The sequence below is a fragment of the Furipterus horrens genome, unplaced genomic scaffold, assembly GCF_987537825.1.
Source record: "Furipterus horrens unplaced genomic scaffold, mFurHor1.1.pri manual_scaffold_4, whole genome shotgun sequence".
Taxonomy (NCBI): Eukaryota; Metazoa; Chordata; class Mammalia; order Chiroptera; family Furipteridae; genus Furipterus; species Furipterus horrens.
Window position 1 is genome coordinate 27,411,944 of NW_028327174.1, and position 16,187 is coordinate 27,428,130.

General features: G+C 33.9%; 1 protein-coding gene across 1 annotated transcript in view; it reads left to right on the forward strand.

Moving 5' to 3' along the window:
• The window catches only part of ATF7IP (activating transcription factor 7 interacting protein), a 102,584-nt gene that overhangs the window by 70,391 nt on the left and 16,006 nt on the right, over positions 1 to 16,187 (forward strand). The window contains exons 7-10 of the mRNA XM_090272876.1: positions 3,882 to 3,961; positions 5,087 to 5,175; positions 7,615 to 8,262; positions 14,609 to 14,673. Of these exons, the coding sequence (XP_090129002.1) occupies positions 3,882 to 3,961; positions 5,087 to 5,175; positions 7,615 to 8,262; positions 14,609 to 14,673 (882 nt within the window). The remainder of the gene's footprint in view (positions 1 to 3,881; positions 3,962 to 5,086; positions 5,176 to 7,614; positions 8,263 to 14,608; positions 14,674 to 16,187) is intronic.

A 16,187-nucleotide genomic window follows, 5' to 3' on the forward strand; every position in this document is an offset into this window, starting at 1 on the left:
ATATTGTCAGTCTTATATAAGTACGGTCACTTCTACTCTCTTTTTGTTTACCACTTGAATGAAATATTTTTTTCATTCTTTTACTTTCAGCCTGTGTATGTCTTTATATCTGAAGTGTGTCAATTGTTGACAGCATATAGCAGGATCCTGTTTTTTCTTTTTTAATTTATTAAGCTAATGTTTAATCCATTTGGTATTAAAGTAATTGCATAGGGGAGGTCTTAGTATTGCCATTTTGTTAATTATATTTTATTAGTCTTAGTGCTGTTTTGTCTTTCTTTTCCTTTCTTGCTTACTTCCTGTGTTTCATTGATTATTTTTTGTAGTGAAAATTTTAAATTATTTTCTAATTTCTTTTAATGTATGTTTTAAAAGTATTTCCTCTGTGGTTACCATAGAAATTACATAAACTGTTTTCAGCTGGTAACTACTTTAAGTCAATCACATGTAAGAACTCTACTTTTCATATCTATACCTCACTATTTTATTATAGATGTAATGCATTTTATTTTTTTATATTCTATATCTTTTAACCTAGATTTACAGTTATTTTTATGTTTAAATCCTATAGCAGGATTAAACAGGCTTCTGTATTTATATGTTTACCTTTACCAGAGAATTTCATATTTTATTATGTTTTCAACTTACTCTCGTGTCCTTTTATTTTCTCTGGAATGACTCCTTTTAGCAACTCTTATACGGCAGATCTAATGGTGATGAACTCCCTCAGCTTTCTACATCTGGGAAACTTAATTTCACCTTCATTTTTGAATGAAAGTTTTATTCTTTCCTGGCAGTTTTTCTCTTTTGGTACTTTGAATATATCATACTACTCCCTTGTGTCCTGCTAGGTTTCTGCTGAGAAAAACCACTGATAGTCTTACGGGAGCTGTTTTGAATGTGATGTGTCACTTTTCTATTGCTCCTTTTGAAATTCTATATCTGTGACTTTGACAAGCTTGGATATATTTCTCAGTGTAAGTCTCTTTGTGTTAACTTAGTTGGAGGTTTTTGACCTTTTTGAGTTTGTATATCAATTTAATTCCTCAAATTTGGGAAGTTTTTTGGCCATTATGCAAGTGGGCTTTCTGCTATTTTTCTCTGTCTATTCTTGGATTCCCATATTCACGTATTGGTTCATTCATTGGTGCCTCATAAATCCCCTAGGCTCTCTTTACTTAAATTGTTTTTTCTTTTTGCTCCTATGACTTAATTTTAAATGATTTTTCTTCAAGTTCAGTGATTCCTTATTTTGTTAGTTCCCCTCTAGTCCAGGGTCCCCAACCCCTGGGCCATGGACTGGTACCTGTCCAGGAACTGGGCCGCACAGCAGGGGGTGAGCTTGAATGTAATATGCTTGCATTATCCCGAAAACATGCCCCTTACCCCTACGGTCTGTTGAAAAATTGTCTTCCATGGTGTCAAAAAGATCAGGGACCACTGCTCCAATGAATTTTTTAAAATTTAATTATTATATTCTTTAGCTTTGGGATTTCTGTGTGTTCCATTTTAAAGTTTCTATCTTTGTTAGTGTTCTTATTTTCTTCATGCACCATCTCCCTAATTTCATTTAGTTTTCTGTATATATCCTCTCCTGTCTTATTGAGCCATCTTAATGTCAGTTTTTAAAAATTCTTTGTTATGTAATTCATAGATCTTTGTTTCTTTAAGATCAGTTCCTGGAGATTTATTTCTTTGATTGGGCCATATTTTTCTGTTTCTTTGTGTGTCTAGTTCTCTTTTGCTGAAATTTGGGCATTTGAAACACCATCCACCTCTCCATATCCTTTCAAAATATCTTTATACAGAGGGAAAGTTCACTAATCCACCCAGGTGGATAATTTGAGGCCTTTCAAACCTTTTCTAGAGATGGCATCATCTCTGAGTTTGTGCATGTAAATATCTCATCAGAACAGGTTTGTGTTTCTACTCAGGAGCGCCCCCTGGTATCTGTCTTCCATGTAGCAGCGTTGACTTTATAAACCATGGTTTTGTAAGTCCCCCTGCTGTCTGTCTGGGTGCTGCAATTATTCCGTTGCTGTACCAAACTGAAAAAACCACGTTTGTTCTCATCTAGACCCCAGACATTCAGTGTGTGCCAGTTCCTCCAAGTCAGGTGAGACAGAAACCAGTGCCTTGTGCAGTCCCCTGAAAAGGCAGAAGGGTACATGCAGCTTCCACTCTTCTCTTTCTTTCCTGAAATAAAAGCAACAAGTGGGGAATACTCTCTTGATTTTGCCATATTGTATCAGGAGGGGGTTGGTTATGGTGGGTGAATGCAATAGACCTTTCTACCCACTATAGTTCACCTCTTCTTTGCCTTGCTCTTACTTAGAGTGCTAGAACCTCTCTACTGTTTCTGGAATTCTCTCAAAGGAAATTTGGACTGTATGTTATTAAGTCATTGTTTTCATGAGGGATGAAGGTATGAGGCTTCCTAGTTTGCCATTTTGCTAATGTTGCCAAACTGTAGTATTTAAGGTCCTCAGACTAATGACTGTACAATGTTCTAAGCCAGTTATTGGTTTATTATGCATTTACCCCTCCTTTTTCTCTTTTTTTAAAATATTTTATTTATTTATTTCTCGAGAGAGGGAGATAAACATCAATGAGTGGTTGCCTCTCGCGTGCCCCCAACTAGGGACCTGGCCCGTAACCCAGGCATGTGTCCTGACTGGGAATCAAACCTGGGACCTTTTAGTTTGCAGGCAGGTGCTCAATCCACTAAGCCACACCAGCCAGGGCTCCGTTTTCTCTTTTTCTTCATCTTGACTATTTTAAGTGCACAAATTACTAAAAGGCCTATTTGAAGATACATTCCTTTCCCCAAAATTTTTTTTCAAAGTTTTTATTGACACTGCACTGTTATTTCAATTGCTTTTTCTATTTGTTTAAAGTGTCTTTATGTCCTTAGTCAGATTTTAACATGTTAAACATCTTTAGAGCAGTTTATTTTAATTCTATCTTTTATCTATTCATACACATAACTAGTATAGTGCCATACTGGTTGGTTAAAATTATCCTTTTTTCCTATAAAAAGCAGCACAATATATTTGCTGTTGAGAAGGGAAGAGTGATTAGTGGTATCTGCTTGTTGTGATCCTAAGCATTGTACCTTTGGTTTAACATGTATTTTTATTACACTTAAGTCTTGAGAAGAGTTATTTTGTTTTTCTCAATTTAAGAAATAAATGATGATAGTGTCATTACTGATAAGAGACCCAGATAATGGTAAATAATATGTAGATATTATAGTTTCATTTCTGTATTCCCTGTTTGGGGAGAAAGGCTGAAATTAGTTGATACTTAAGTTTAGAACTGAGATGGATTTTTCTAAAATTGTGTTACACAGTGGCAAGTTGTCATTTTTTAAACAAAAGTTATAAAAATAATTTTGATTTGTGACCTAAGATACCACTTAATTGATAATCCATTGTTTCTGCCTAAGAATAAATATGTACGTTGTTGAAACTTCTGATGGAAATCGAGTGCCTGCTATTTCTAGTATAGTATATATAGACATTTATTAGGTATTTATTGAGTAAATGTGTCTGGTTTTTATTTATAGTTTTTTCTTAATGTTTATTGAACCCCACAGCACATAAACAATTTTCATCTTCTTTATTTTAAATTAACTCATTTTAAAAACTGAGGTATAAAAATTCTTAACTTTATCTTTAAATGATAAGTAGTTGTTTTAATTGCTTAAGACACACCTAACAAGCAGCAAGTCCAAGATTCAAATTCTTGTCTCAACTATTAATATTTTTCACTATATTGTAGAAGTAACAGATAATATATTGATAAAGCATTTCAGGTCTTATTTTTAAAGATTTGTTGTATATTGGGTTTTATTTTACCTTGGCATTTTTCTCCCTTAGAGTCCACCAAACCCACCTGTACCTGTATCACCAGGAAAGTCTGTAGTTGATGTCAACAGCAATAACAATGTACCCTACAGGTGAGAATAATAAACAATGTATTTTTCAAGATTTTATTTTATTTATTGTCTTCCCCTCTTTTCGCTGCCTTTTAAAAAAATTTTAATTTTGTTAAACTAAAAACAAAATAATTCACTCATTTCTTTCATTCTCCAACTTCCACCTTTGTAACTATTAATCTGTTCTCCATACAAGTTTAAAAACTTTTTTTTTTTTTTTTAAGATTTTACTTATAAGAAAGATCATACAGTATTTGTCTTTCTCTGTCTGATTAATTTCACTTAGCAGAGTGCCCTCAAGGTCCATCCATGTTGGTTCATATGTGTATGTGTTTATCCATTCATCGTAGACGAACACTTAGGTTGTTTCCGTTATCTTGGTTATTCTAAGTAATGCCGTAGTGAAAATGGGGGTGCTATATCTTTTCTATATAGTGTTTTTGTTTTCTTCAAATAAATATCCAGTCATACTTGCTGGATCATATTGCAGTTCTATTTTTAATTTTTTGAGGACACTTCTTACTGTTTTCCATAGTGGCTGCACCAATTTACATTTCCATCAATACTGTATGAGTTAAATAACAGGCTGTCAGGTTTTTAAATAAGAGAATGAGGTTCTGATTTTATTTTGCAGAAACATCTTTGAATCTAATCCTATGTATTTATGTAGAGATAAGTGTTTGTATACTGGATTAAGTACATTTCCTTATTTTTTGCTTTGTTGTAATTGTTCATCTGTGAATATTGGTTCTGCTAATTTATTATAAGCTTCTTTGGTCATCGCAGATTTCTTTAATCACTTGTATCTAATAGTATTCTCTCAAGTAATTGAGAAATGCTTTGATCAGGGGTGATAAAAAACAAATGTCTGCAGATATTAGTACCTACACTGGTTTTCAGGTAGAAGTATTGAGGGCATTAGAATGTAAGAAGACTCTTTCCTAATGCCATAGAACCCCCTCACTTCCACCCCAACCCCCTCAGCATTCTGAGGTCTGTGCGTTTGCTTTCCTGTGGTACATTCACATGCTACAGTTCCCAAGTTTGCCACTCTTTTCCTATGGGCCACTGTGTTATCTTATACATAAACTGACACTCCTCAGAATGGCATATACATGACTGACTGTGTGTATATATATTTCATAGAAATACAGGTACAGTGAGACAGTTGCTGGAGTCTAAGAGAAATGTAAGTGAGAGCACACCGCCATCCTTTCCGACCCCTGTGAATACAGGTAATAATATTCTTTAACACTCAAATACACGTTCTTAGTAATTGAAGTCTTTGATTTTCTTTTCGTATTCTTTTGGGGATGAAGTTTTTGAAGAAATAGAGCATATTGATTTAAAGTTGAATGCTAAGTGTAAAATTTTATTTAAATGTTTGGATTACATATATGCATGGAAATATAGAATTTGGAATCTCTACTGTAGTGCTTCTCAAACTTTCTAGTCACCATATCCCTGTGTAATCTTAAAAAATTATTAAGAATCCCCAAGTTTTTGTTTATGTGGGTTATGTTAAGATATTTACCATAGTAAAAGTTAAAACAAAAATTTAAATGTTTGCTTATTCATTAAAAAATAACAAACCCATATTATATAATAGAAAACAATTTTAATTAAAAATAACTATTTTCTAAGCTTAAAATGTAGTGAAAAGAGTGTTATTGTCTTACATTTTTATAAATTTATTTTATGTCTTAAACCATTAAGATGGCCTACAAAAGCTGGATTCTCATATCTATATACCTGCATTCAGTCTGTTGCTATTTGTTTTGATTGAAGTCTATGAAGAAAATTTAGCTTCATACAAATATGTAATTGACATGAAGAAAATTTAGCTTCATACAAATGTGTAATTGACATGAAGAAAATTTAGCTTCATACAAATATGTTATCGACAAAGGGCTTGCCCTTTTAACAAATTGTGGATTTTGTTTTTGAAAGTCAGGTAGTTATTAAAGGTTGGTTGCAAAGTGGACTCTGAAACCATGCCAGTGACCTTTTCTAACTTTTTAATTAAAATTCATTTATCTGTCTTGTACTTGGATGGATCTTTTACTAATACCATTCATTGATTGTTTGGAAAATGCTCACTGACTTATCTAAATCTTCCAAATGTCACACCTTATTAATAATTTTTATAAACTACGTTAATTTATTTCACTGTTGATTCTTCTTAGAAAAGTCTTTAAAGAATCGGGAACCTGCCATGCTCTTAATGACAGTTATAAGTTTTTCCGAAATTCTAATTTTTGTTTTTAAAACTCAGATTTTATTATTGTCAATAAATACTGTTGGCTGTTCTCTTTGAAGTGACTGCCTTACATGATTTACTCTCAAGAAAAGATTTGTCATACACCCAAGTGTGAATAACCACAGTATGTCTATAAGTCATCCTTTCGAGTAAAAATGGACTTCCATGAAAAAGGCTGTTAGCTCAGCCTACAAGTCAATCATGCTTGTACAAGCACTTTTCCTTGAACCAGTCATCCCACTTTGGCATGCAGCAGTAATGCTTTATGTGTACTTCTTATTTCTTTACCCAAAATATTAAGAGAATCTGTACTCAGTGGTTGAGATTTAGTAAAAGTAATATTTAGTACTTCATCATGGACATTCTTAAATGAAACTAATAATTTTATCTGCTTTTTACTATAAACATGTGATGGTAAAGAGTATAATGATGGTTCGGTGCCACTGCCTTGCTTTTTGTACTGAAGCATCAGAAGTTTTACTTACCATTGCTTTTGTTGCATCAGGGCAAATATCTACATGGTAAAAAAGTAAAATAATCTTTTATTATTGTTATCAAAATAGTATGACATTGCAAACTCCTGAAAGGGTCTCAGTTACCTGCAAGGGTACCCCTAGATCATACCTTGAGAATTGCTGCTGTAGTGTGCCTGTAATTTTGGAAGAAAGACTACAAGTCAATGAGAAACAAACTTGGCCATCTGTTTCAAACCTGTTTCAATGAGAATAAACACAAATAGTTGAACCAAAATAACTATAAAACTCCAGTGACCATCATTTTGATTTTGTCTGGTTTTGAGGTTTAGCCCCTTTACTTCTTAGTTTATCTCCCACCTTTACCCTGTTGTCTTCCACATCATATAATGTCAGTAGAGTGTTAGTACAGGCAGCCTTCTCTCTCTAGTTCCTCTCCCAGCCAATTCAATACGAGTTGGTCCACAGATCAGGTTTCATTGGTCCAGATGATGAGATACCTGACTAAGTTTACACATTATTCATTAATAGTGATGACGCTTACTAGATTTTTTATTTGAGTTCATTAATGCCATTGTCATAAAGCATTTGTCATGTTTTCAGTGTAGTTTCAAAAATACGTATACCATTTTACCAGGTTTTCAGTGTTCTTAGTTGTTTTTCCCATTATTCTTCACTGGTTATAGTAGTTTTCAGAAATTATTGATAATGAAGTAGCAGTCCTCCATATTAATCATGATGTTTTCATAATGTACCAATCAGATGCAAAAATGCTTGTACAAATTAAATTCTAAGAAGTTCAAGAATTTAAATCTGGGAAAAGTTTATTATGAAGGACATTACTGTATCCACTGTAATGCATTGTTTGTATTGTACTATATTAGCCTAGCTGATAAATAGAGATAACCATTTAAACTGAGACTTTTTTTTTCTTTCTATAGTGTCTTCAACCAATCTCGTTACTCCTCCAACAGTTGTCAGTAGTCAACCTAAATTGCAGACTCCAGTGACTTCGGGGTCTCTGACAGCAACATCAATTCTTCCTGCACCCAACACAGCTACAGTAGTTGCTACTACTCAGGTGCCTAGTGGAAATCCCCAACCTACAATCTCTTTACAACCTTTACCAGTGATTTTGCATGTACCAGTTGCGGTATCCTCCCAGCCTCAGCTCCTGCAGAGCCATCCAGGGACTTTAGTGACTAATCAACCGTCTGGCAACGTTGAATTCATTTCTGTACAGAGCCCACCTGCAGTGAGTGGTCTCACCAAAAATCCAGTATCCTTGCCATCCTTGCCATCCTTGCCAAACCCCACGAAACCAAACAATGTTCCTTCTGTGCCCAGTTCTACTCTTCAAAGGAACTCTCCTGCCAGTGCTGCACCATTAGGAACAACACTTGCTGTACAGGCTGTCCCAACAGCACACTCTATTGTACAAGCCACAAGGACTTCTTTACCCACAGTAGGCCCATCAGGACTCTACAGTCCATCAAATAATAGAGGTCCTATACAGATGAAAATTCCAATTTCTGCCTTTAGTACTTCATCTCCTGCAGAACAGAGCAGCACTACTACCCCAAGAATTGGTAAGTCACTATATAGGTTTAATAATAGAAATGAAAGCATGTTAATGACCTATAGATAATTGAACTTTTGAGTTTGTGTGTTTGTGGAAATAAATAGAATATCCTGGAGAATATTTTCAGTAAGTTTTTAGTTACATAAGAAATGATATTGTCTTCTGGCTAAGATGGAGGCATAGGTAGACACTCCTCACCTCCTTCCACAACCATAAGAAGGAATACAACTCCCTCAAAACTAAAACAACCAGAACTACCAGAAAACCGAACTGCATGGTAGGAGGGGTGGAGCGGGGGTAGAGAGGAAGCGGTATGGCAGCAGTGGCGATGGCTATGGCTGGCTGGCAGAAAGTGCGGTCACACATTATAAAAGTCAGGATGGACACCTGGGGAGTGCTCCCAGTCCCAGGCCAGACTGCGCAACTCATGGTTCCAGTGTTGGGGAAAATAAAGCCTCGTTGCTTCTGACTGCGCAAACCAGTGGGGGTTGGGGCTATGGAAGAAGCTGTTGGTTTCTCAGTAGAGTCAGTTTGATTAGAAGGCCACCACTGTCCTACAACGTCTGCAGACTCACCCATTCTGGGAGCCATGGCCAGGGCAACAGCTAGGGGAGTGTCAGTCCCGAATGGGAAGTGGGAGAAATGTTTGGGAAAGGGGCGAGTGCTGAACAAGTGGCATCGTTTTCTCTCAGACCCCACATACAGCACCACAACGTGGTGAAACAGGTCGCCCATACTGATGAGTCCCTAAGGCTCCGCCCCTTGTAATGTAACAGGTGCAATAGCTCTACCTAAGATATGGAGGCAGACAAACACAGGAGCCTGTCAAGATGAGGAGACAGAGAAGTATGGCCCAAAAGAGGAAACAGGTCAAGGTTCCAGTGGGAAAATTAAGTGAGCATATAGCCAACCTAACAGATGCAGGGTTCAAAACACTGGTGATAATGATACTCAGACTTGACAGACATGATTGAATATGGCAAACGCATAATGGAAGAAGAGAACACTATACTAAGTTAAATGAAGGAAAATCCACATGAAACCAATGGTGAAGGTAAGGAAGCTGGGTTCAAATCAATGATTTGGAACATAAGGGAGAAATAAACAACCAGTACAGAATGAAGAAACAAGAATTGAAAAAACAGAGGAGAGGCTTAAGAACCTCTAGGACAGCTTTAAACATACCAACATCCAAATCATAGGGGTGCTAGAAAGAGAAGAGGAAGAGCAAGAAATTGAAAACTTTGAAAAAATAATGAAGGAAAGCTTCCCTAATTTGGTGAAGTCCAGGAAGCAAAGAGAGTTCCAAACAAACTAGATCCAAAGAGGACCAGACCAAGACACATCATAATTAAAATGCCAAAGGTTAAAGATAAAGAGAGAATATTAAAAGCAGCAAAATAAAAGAAGAGAGTTACCTACAAAGGGGTTGCTGTCAGACTATCAGTTGATTTCTCAAAAGAAACTTTGCAGGCAAGAAGTATTCAAAGTGATGAAAAGCAAGGACCTACAACCAAGATTATTCTATCCAGCAAAGTTATCATTTAAAATGGAAGGGCAGAGAAAGTGCTTCCCAGACAAGGTAAAGCTAAAGGAGTTCATCATCACCAAGCCCTTATTATATAAAATGTTAAAGGGACTTATTTAAGAAAAAGAAGAGGATCAAAACTATGAGCATTAAAATGACAACAAACTTATGACTATCAACAACAGAATCTAAAAAGTGAAAACAAAAACTAAGCAAACAGTCAAAATAGAAACAGAATCACAAGTATGGGGATCAGGTGGAAGGTTATCAGCTGAGAGGGGGAAAGGGGAGAAATGGGAAAATGGTGCAGGGATTAAGAAGCATAATTGGTAGGTACAAAATAGAGAGGAGGATGTTAAGAACAGTATAAGCCCTGGCTGCTGTGGTTCAGTGGATTGAGCGTCAGCCTGCGAGCCAAGTGTCACTGGTTCGATTCCCAGTCAGGGCACATTACTAGGTTGCATGTCAGGTTCTCAGTTGGGGGCGCGAGTGAGAGGCAACCACACAGTGATGCTTTTCTTTCTCTCTCCTTTCCCCTCTCTCTAAAAATAAACAAACAAATAAATAAATTATTAAAAAAAGAAAGAATAGTATAAAAAGGGTAAAGCCAAAGAACTTATGTGCACGACCCATGGACATGAACTAAGGGGGGGGGTTTCTGGACAGAAGGGGGTACTGGGCAGATGAGAGCAAAGGGGAAAAAAATTGGGACCACTGTAACAGCATAATCAATAAAATATATTTAAGAATTGATGTTAAAATGGGATTTAATAAAATTTATTTTGAGTGCGACATTAGCATTTGTATTTCTGTTTTAGAAATTTTACTAATCTAGCTGAATATTTAGGTTTTGTAGCACGTAGTATGAATTACTTTTGTAATATTGGCCAAGAATATCTGAATAGAACAAATTTATTTTAAAATATCCAATTGAATTCTGGGTAGTGTTGCTCAGTTGATTGAGTGCTGGCCTGTGAACCAAAAGATCGTTGTTTCAATTCCTAGTCAGGGCACATGCCTGAGTTGTGGGCCAGGTCCCCAGTTGGAGGCAGCCTATTAATGTATCTTGCACATTGCTGTTTCTCTCCCTCCCTTCCCCCTCTCTAATAAATTAATAAAGTCTTTTTTTAAAACTTAAAAAAATAAATATCTAATTGATATAACATATGCTTATAAGAGGAAAAACTTAAAAATCAGATCTTTTTCCTACCCATTTAGAAAAATCCTTTGTGTACTCATCAGTCACATCTTCCAAATTTGAACAGTTTAAAAATAGGTTCTGTCCTCTATAATTTACTATAAAATGTTTGATTGCTTTTTGTTTTCTGTTGTATATTTTACTCTGTCATATTATGTGATTATGTTTGTACTTTGCAGCATTACAAAAAGGAGAGCTTGATTGTATCTACTGAAAACCTGTTAAACTCTTCCTTATTCTAAGAAAGCATACATTTTTTATGCATTCCTTTTTTTCAATTATAATTAACATTCTATATTATTTTATATTAGTTTCAGGTAGAGTATAGTGGTTAGACATTTATATAATCTACGATATGATTCCCTTGGTAAATCTAGTACCCAGCTGGCCCAAGCATAGTTATTACAGTATTTTTGACTACATTCCCTGTGCTGTGCTTTACATCCCTGTGACTGTTTTGTAACTACCAATTTGTATTTCTTAATCCCCTTAGTTTTTTCATCCAGCCTCCCAAACCTCCTGTCTGGCCATGATCAGTTTGTTCTCTGTATCTGTAAGTCTGTTTCTGTTCTTTAGGTTCTACATGTAAGTGAAATCATACGGTATTTCTCTTTCTCTGTTTCACTTATTTCACTTAGCATAATAGCCTCTAGATCCATCCATGTTGTTGCAAATTATAAGGTTACATTCTTTTTAATGGCTGAGTAATATTTCATTATGTATATGTACTGTATTTTCTTTATACAGTTGTCTATTGGATACGTAGGTTGCTTCCATATCTTGACTATTGTAAATAATGCTGCAGTGGACATAGGGATGCCTACACCTTTTCAGATTTATGTTTTGGATTTTTTTGTATAAATACCCAGAAGTGGAATTGGTTGGTCGTAAGGTAGTTCTATTTTTAAATTTTGAGGAACCTCCAAATGTTTTTCATAATGGCTGCAACAGTTGCATTTTCAACAGTGCATGAGGGCTTTCTCCCCACCGCCCCCACATCCTTACCAACACTTGTTTGTTGATTTATTAATGATAATCATTCTGACAGGTGTGAGGTGATATCTCATTGTGGTTTTAATTTGCATTTCACTGATGATTAGTGATGTTGAACATCTTTTCATATGTCAATTGGCCATCTCTGTCCTTTTTGGAGAAATGTCTATTTAGATCATCTGTCCCCCCTCCCCTTTTTCTTTTTTGTTAGTGGGTTTATTTTATTGCTCTATTAATTTTTTTAATTGAATTTGTTTTGTTGTGTTTGTTTGTTTTTTGGTGTTAAGTTGTAAGAGTTCTTTATAAATTTTGGATATTAAACACTTACCAAACATACCATTTGTGAATATCTTCTTTCAGTCAGTAAGTTATCTCTCTTTTGTTGATGGTTTTATTTGCTGTACAGAAACTTTTCAGTTTGATGAAGTCCCATTTATTTATTTTTTCTTTTGTTTCCCTGGCCTGAGAAGATATATCAGAAAAAATATTACTAAGAGCAGTGTCAGAGAGTTTACTGCCTATTTTCTTCTAAGAGTTTTATGTATTTGAGGCTCTACATTTAAGTTTTTAATTCATTTTGAGTTTATTCTTATATGTCATGTAGAAAGGTGGTTTAGTCCCATTTCTTGTATCTATCCAATTTTTCTAACACCATTAGACTAGATTGCCTTTATTCCATTGTGTGCATACATGAGCTTGTTTAGTATGCTTCATTTCTGACTTCACATTTATACTCACCAATTTTGGAAAGATAGCAAGAATGAGTAGACATCATGTGAAATTGCTACAGTAGTTGTCATGTTGATATAGTAAGTGACGAGAAATAGAAGACACAGATTCTGATGTGCAATATTACTTTTATAACTGACACATAGAGCCTTTTAAAAATTTTCTCATGTAGCCATTATTGGTATACTTGCTTTCTGTTTATATTTTCTCATATAAAATAGCAATAGTATTTCACAGTATTGTTGAGAACTCTCAGTACACGGTGGCAGACTGAATCTGAATATCACCCTACATGTAATTAACATCTGAAATGTAAGAGTACATCTGAAATTTTATATAAAAATGCAATTGTTATTAATATTAATATGTAAAATTAAATGTTTGGATAGTACAGTAACAATATTTCTTAGCATTATTGGCTACTGCAGTCATTGTTCTTTGACACCCTAATTCATGTTTGCAACACTAACAGTTGCTTACTTTTAACTATCAGTAATGAACAAGATTTTTGAAGATTACTTCATTTTTTTCTAATCTCTTTTTCTTCTGATCCTTAGTAATTTTTAATAAGTAATCAATGTTGGTCTGTTTTGCATTTATTTAATTACTTGACTTTTTAAATTATTATTGTATATAAAATAAATAGTTTTCACAGTCATTATTAATTAGTACATTCTTGTGATAATATACACTTATACTTCACTGAAAATTTTATATTTTAACATATGTTTAATACATTTATATGTATTTTAATATATTGGGTTGGCCAAAAGTCCATTTAGTTTTTTTTGTAAAATAAGACACCTTTTTCATTTTCACCAATAACTTTATTGATTTGGATCTTTTGAATATGTTGATTGTCTTTCGCGTCGTATAACATTGATTGTTCTAAATTTTTGTCTCAATTTGATCACTGTCAATTTCAGCTGGTCTGCATTGTCCAGCAAGAAATTTCCAGTACACAACTTCACAAAACACTTTTGACACATTCAATCAGTCACAACACCTCCTCCATACACTGCACAAATCTTTTTTTGCGTTTCAATTGCATTTTTACCTTTCTTGAAATAATAAAGTATAATATGTTGAAAATGTTGCATATTTTTTCCATCTTCAATATTAAAATGGCTACACAAAAATTCACCAGTTTTGATGTTATTTTTAAAAAATGCACACTGATACAACAGCTGTCACAATACAATCTATTTTTTCAAGTGAAGTTAAAGACAACTAACTAAGCGCTACTAGAGCCATCTTATGGAAAAAAACCAAATGAACTTTTTGGCCAATTCAGTATAAATTATATTAATCTTCACCTCAGGTTCTATTTAGAATGCTTACATACATTTGAAAATGAATTATTAGATATTAACCATAAATGTGAATAATCAGCTTTGTATGTTATTCATAATGTTAATTAGAATGAAATCTTACTGTCATGCATAATTACAGGGGTTCCATAAATGATCTTAAAGTGGACATTTATGTAGCCTTTTATGTTTCCCAGAACCTAAGCTGAAGCCAAAATGCAAATTATGGCTTAATGTGAAGGTTGAAACCAAACTTTAATACATACCTAATGTGATAAATTAATTATATATATATAACCAGTCATGTTAGAACATTTAAATTATTCACATCTTAAATTATTTCTCTTAAAATATTTCTTAGGAAAAGAGTTAAAATTTCTGGGCCAGTGGGTATGTGGGGTTTTTGTTTTGAATTTGCCCTCCTGGAAAATATTGTGGCAGTGTTCTGTAAGAGTTCATTTACATATGTGAAATGTTGACAAGAAAAAAAAATTGAAGAAAATTACATTCATTGTTGTATATAAAGCAACCCACCTTTCACATTTGTAGTTGCTTTTAAAAATGGCTGACTTTTTTTTTCTTCTTGACTCTTCAGAAAACCAGACAAACAAAGCAACAGATGCTTCTATTAATAAGAAAGCAGCTGATAGCACATCACAGGTAAGATTTTCCTTCTGTTTCAAATTAAAATTGTTATTATAGTCCACTAGAGAATGGATTTTCATCAGTATTCTTTAATAGATTTGGGAGATAAGGATGCAGAAACAAGCAGAACAGCAAATTAAAGAAGACTCCATTAAAAAAAAAAATGAGGATAGTATAAGGAGACTCTGGACAACTTCAAGTCTACCAACCTTAATATCATGGGGGAACCAAAAGGAGAAGATAGACAGCTATGATTTGGAAACCTATATAAAAAGAAATGATGAAAAACTTTTCTAACCTGGTAAAGGAAAATATACATACAAGTCCAGAAAGTGCAGAGTCCCAAACAAGATGCACCTAAGGAGGCCCATAACAAGTCATGTCATAATTAAAATGCCAAAGGTTAAATACAAAGAGAGAATCTTAAAAGCAACAATAGAAAAAGCAGTTAGTTACCTACAAGGGAGCCCTCATAAGACTGTCAGATGATTTCTCAAAAGAAATTTTGCAGGCTAAAAGGGATTGGCAAGAAATATTCAAAGGGATGAAAAGCAAGTACCTACAACCAATATTACTCTACCCAGCAAAGCTATCATTTAGACTTGAAGGACATATAATGAGCTTCCCAGAGAAGAAAAAGGTAAAGGAGTTTATCACCATCAAACCAGTATTACACCAAATATTAAAGGATCATCTTTAAGAAAAAAAAGATAAAAATAAGAATCATAAAATGGTAATAAATACGTATCTATCAACAATTAAGTTTAGAAACAAAATTAACAGACAACAGAAAGACTCATAGATACAGAGAATGTTTTGATGGTTGTCAGATGGGAGGGGCTTTGAGGAGATGGATGATAAAGGTAAAGTGAGTAAGAACAAATTGTTATAGAATATTCATGGGCATATAAAGTACAACATAGTGAATACAGTAATATAATAACTTTATATGGTGTCAGATGGTTGTGAGATTTATCAGGATGATAACTTAGTAAATTATATAATGTTGAATCACTGAATAGCACTCCTGAACCTAATATAATATTGTATGTCAACTATAATTGAAAAAATAATAGATTATTTAAAGTAAAGAAAAATATTTTGTACAACTTTTAGCAGTCTTTGTGTATGATATTAAAGATCAGAGTTGTAATTATTTCTGAGGATATTTTGTGGATTTTAGCTCTATTTCCAATTAAAAGTATATGGTGTACTTTTTAGAAAACATATGTGATATACAAAATGTTGATACAGTTAGTGACTTTTGTTTGATATTATTGGAAGGCTATCTTTACTTTATAAAATAAACTAAAATTTATAAACATATATCAATGATTTTTGTTATTGTTTGAAGAACGTAGGTTACATTTTCAGGACAGGAAAATTGACACTGTTATTTCTGTGTTTCTTAGAAAGGATGGTTCTTTTAAAGTTAGACTGTCTAAAATGATAGTCATTAGTCAAATGTATCTTTTAAAATTAACATTAAATTTTAATTTAATTTAAATTGAAATTTTACTTCCTCTGCC